This window comes from Salarias fasciatus, chromosome 7 (assembly GCF_902148845.1).
Source record: "Salarias fasciatus chromosome 7, fSalaFa1.1, whole genome shotgun sequence".
Lineage (NCBI taxonomy): Eukaryota > Metazoa > Chordata > Actinopteri > Blenniiformes > Blenniidae > Salarias > Salarias fasciatus.
Genome location: NC_043751.1, coordinates 9,981,767 through 9,985,669, shown reverse-complemented (window position 1 = coordinate 9,985,669; position 3,903 = coordinate 9,981,767). Strand labels below are relative to the sequence as shown.

General features: G+C 45.2%; 1 protein-coding gene across 1 annotated transcript; it reads right to left on the bottom strand.

Moving 5' to 3' along the window:
• Positions 1-2,524: 2,524 nt before the first annotated feature.
• Positions 2,525-3,445, bottom strand: LOC115391567 (galanin receptor type 2). Its single transcript, XM_030095840.1, has one exon. It carries the CDS (start codon positions 3,443-3,445, stop codon positions 2,525-2,527), a length of 921 nt encoding a protein of 306 aa, XP_029951700.1.
• Between the last annotated feature and the right edge of the window lie 458 nt (positions 3,446-3,903).

Genomic DNA, 3,903 nt, shown 5'->3' with positions numbered 1-3,903 from the left:
GAGTTCCAGGAAGTTCACTTTCCTGTTTGAGGCCTTACTGAGAAAATCAAACCTGTTGTGACCTTTGACCTCTGTTGCTCTTTTGTTCTCATTTCAACTTTACAGTCGACAGAGACCTGAGCCTTGAACTGTGAGTGCTCTGGAAACTATAAAATCATAATCTGATGGAATCCTTTCATAAGCTCCTCCCAAACAGGAAGTAGCTTCGGTGGGGCTTCCTGATTCAAAGTAGGACTTTTCCCATCTCATCTTATTTGGAGCAAGTTGACCAAATGATGATGCTTAATTGACTGTCTTAACTGGACACTGTCGCTGGAAAAGTCGTCAAAATAAAAGTAAAGCCACAAACCTTCAAATACCACAAATCTTAAAGCTCGTGTCCGGAGTTTTGAAAGAGAGAGTTTTTTTTTTAATCCAACGTCTCAGGTTCCGCCCTCCCTCTGCTTTCATGAGCGACCAAGCCACGCCCCTTTATTTGTGCACGCGAATTATCTGTCGGGTGAAAATGAGTGCCTCCGAGTCCTACAGCATCCTACATGTTTAGCTGTTTACGTGGATGTTCAGCAGACAGTGGATATATCCGAGGTAAGAGCGGCGGCTGCTGCGTTGCTAACTCTCCTCTGCCTGGGCGAGCGGCCGTGCTCTCTGGCAGCGTGCACACTTTGATTGACAGCGCGACAAGGCGGACAGTTCGAAATCTATTGGCTGACGCTGACCGGCGCTTTTTCGGATAACATGGGGGTCTATGAGACAAAGGCGGGGCTCATAAATAAATTTTTATATTGCTTTATGCTAATATTATAGTAAGGTATCGAACCAGGCTAACACATTTAAGCTCTGTTAATAAATGATACATACACTGGAAACGAACAGAAACTCCGGACACGAGCTTTAAAATACAGCAAATTCCATGGGAAATAGAAGGGATGTCGGCCATGTTTTTTATTCGGGCCATAAAGAAAGACAGCAGTAGCGTGACCTGAAGATATGAACAGACTGGGATGATGAAATGTAGCAATATAACAAATTTCTGAGCATCTTCTTGACATGACTACAGAAAGTGCTGTGGACCGACGTAGACATGGGACTGGGTGGTGTATATTACTTATTGATTAAATATGATGCTGCTGGTTACGCCTGTCTTCCATCTGAATCTCCTCTGAAATTATACTATTTTTGATAGAAAGATAGAAGATAATCTATTATGATAGACTGGTGGCGATATCTCTGGTTCCCACGCGACCCACTCTGCCCCTTAGGGGACTTGGAGGGTGAAGAGGAGTTCCCTGATTTAGAGCAGCGTTGGCACTTCCCCTGCTCATCCTGATCACCCTGAAGGTCTTCAGTGGATCCTCATGTTGAACCCCACAGTTGATTTTCAGCCTCAGGACTCTCCTCATCAGGAGCTCCAACAAGCTGAACAAGCTCCTGAACCAGCAGGCCACAGCCCCCGTGTAAATGAGTGTGTCTTTGTGTTTGTCCTGTGATGGACTGGAGATCTGTCCAGGTGAACCAGTCCATAGTTAGATGGCACAGGCGCCAGTGCCCTTTGACCCTGAACAGGATAAAGCTGAATGTGCTGAGGATGAATGGAAATTCAAGAATTAAAGCTAAACCTTTGTCATGTGTCCTGAAAATTTGCTGTGGACACTGAATTGAACTTGTCCTTCTTGTGATTATAAAATGCGTTTTCACACATTAAAAAAGAAAATATAAATATATTTAATATCTTATTGGAGAGTTTTACACTCAACAAGATCATCATTCGGGCTGGATTGGTCCCCCTGACAGACCACTGGATGAGTATTTGATAGCCCTGATGTGGAACAAGAATCAAACGACTCACATATGAGAAACATATTAATTAATAATTGTTTTGAGCCTTTTTTTAAATTAGAAAAATGTGCTGTCCTCTTTTCTGTTGTAGATAAGTTTTCAAATCAGAAAATCAAGAAATAAATCTTTTGCTTTTGAGCTGTTGACTTTGCATATTTACCATATCCACTCTGAACATTTCAAAGCTTAAGTAACTAGATGTCATCATGAAACTAACTGACAGCTATATGACACTGCATGTCCCACATGATGGGTTCCCCTTCAGTCCTCTATTCCATCCCTCCATGGATATGTATTGGACCTTTTTTATTTATTTATTAATCTCTTGTATTACCTGAAAACCATAATTAAGATTGTCAATCTCTGCAGTCCTGGATAGAACTGCAGTGACCCACATGAACATGTCCATGCTGTTGCTGATACTATATACCTTTTAAAAATGGGGGGAGGGGACAGCAAAAGAAGTAAGAACATCTGGAATCCATCAGAAAAACACTGGTCATTATCAATGGCCGAAGCCCACACACACACACACACACACACACACACACACACACGGAGAAGGCAGCACCACATTAGTGAGTGAGAGCATGAATATGTGCTTGAAATGCTGGTAAACTGATAAGTCGAGGCACACGTGCTTCATAGATTTGTAAGTCCATTTATTATCGTGAATAATGAGCTGAGTTCAGAAGCTGTCCGTGACACTGATGACCTGCGGCTGCACTCGGTTCCTGTTGCAGCCGCAGAGCCAGGCTGCCCTCCTGTGGCGATAGCGCTTCGACAGCAGCACGTAGAGCACCGGGTTGACGCAGGGGTGCAGGTACTGGAGCACCGTGCAGATGAAGTAGAACGACTCCCAAGCGTGTCCGTGGCGATAGAGTCCCAGGTACAGGCACAGCTCCAGCACGTAACCGGGCAGCCAGCACACCGAGAAGGTGGCGGCGGCCAGGAACACCATGCACGAGGCCCTGCGGGTATTCCTGGCGCTGGACAGGGACATTACAGGGCTCTTGTGGAGAAACAGCGCCAGGCGGACATAGTTGAAGGCGATGATTAGCATCGGAATAAAGTAGTAAAGTACAAACTGGCTGAGCACCACTTGGTAGTGGTGCTCATGAATGGTTGGAAGGCAGAAGGTGAAGTCTGACAGGCCGGAGCCCAGGCTCTCTTTGGTGGCAAACATCCGCAGAGGCAGGCTGATGAAGAAGCTGAGGGCCCAGACCAGGACAAACATGCGCACGACCAGATCCATGGTGGGCGGATGGTACGGGTTGGTGATGATCATGGCGCGGGTCATGGACACGGCGCACAGCGAGTAGGTGGAGGCGGCCAGACTGAAGGCCAGCAGGAACTGGTAGACCTTGCAGGAGACGTCGCCCAGGGGCCAGGAGTGGCTGACGGCGGAGTGCAGCATGAAGGGGATCAGCAGGAGGGTCAGGAAGTCGGCCAGGGTCATGCTGAGCAGGAGGATGTCCAGGCGGTTCTTACGCAACGTGTTGTGCTTGGCAAACAGAGAGAAGACCAGCAGGTTGGCGCACAGCCCCACGCCCAGGATCACTGCACAGGTACAGGCAAAGATCAGCACATACACACTGGGAGAGGCCATGTTCAGACGCCACCTGTCAAATTACAGAAAAACAAGATGTAATCAATGGATTTCTTCAAATTTTTATTATGAGGCATGATAATGCAACAGCAAAACGAGAGAATAGCTCAAACAATGTTTGGGAATGCAAATGAAAAGAAAATGAAGCATAACTTCCTCCTACTTATTCATTGGGGCCTAAAAGTCATGTAATGGTTTGATTTCTTATATATCATTAAATACAAGAATGACTTAAACCTACAACAGATCAATAAAAGTAATGTGACTGATAGTAAGAGGTTATTTCTCTGCGGTTGGTTTGTTTCCACTGCTGCCCAAATGTATTGAAACTAATCGCGTGTTTAATGAAACACACACAGTGTATCGACAAAGTGAACAATATCAAAGGTTTTGATCTATAATTTTACGTTAAAGCTTTTTTTCATGATTACATATTTTTTTTACTTACTAGAGTGATT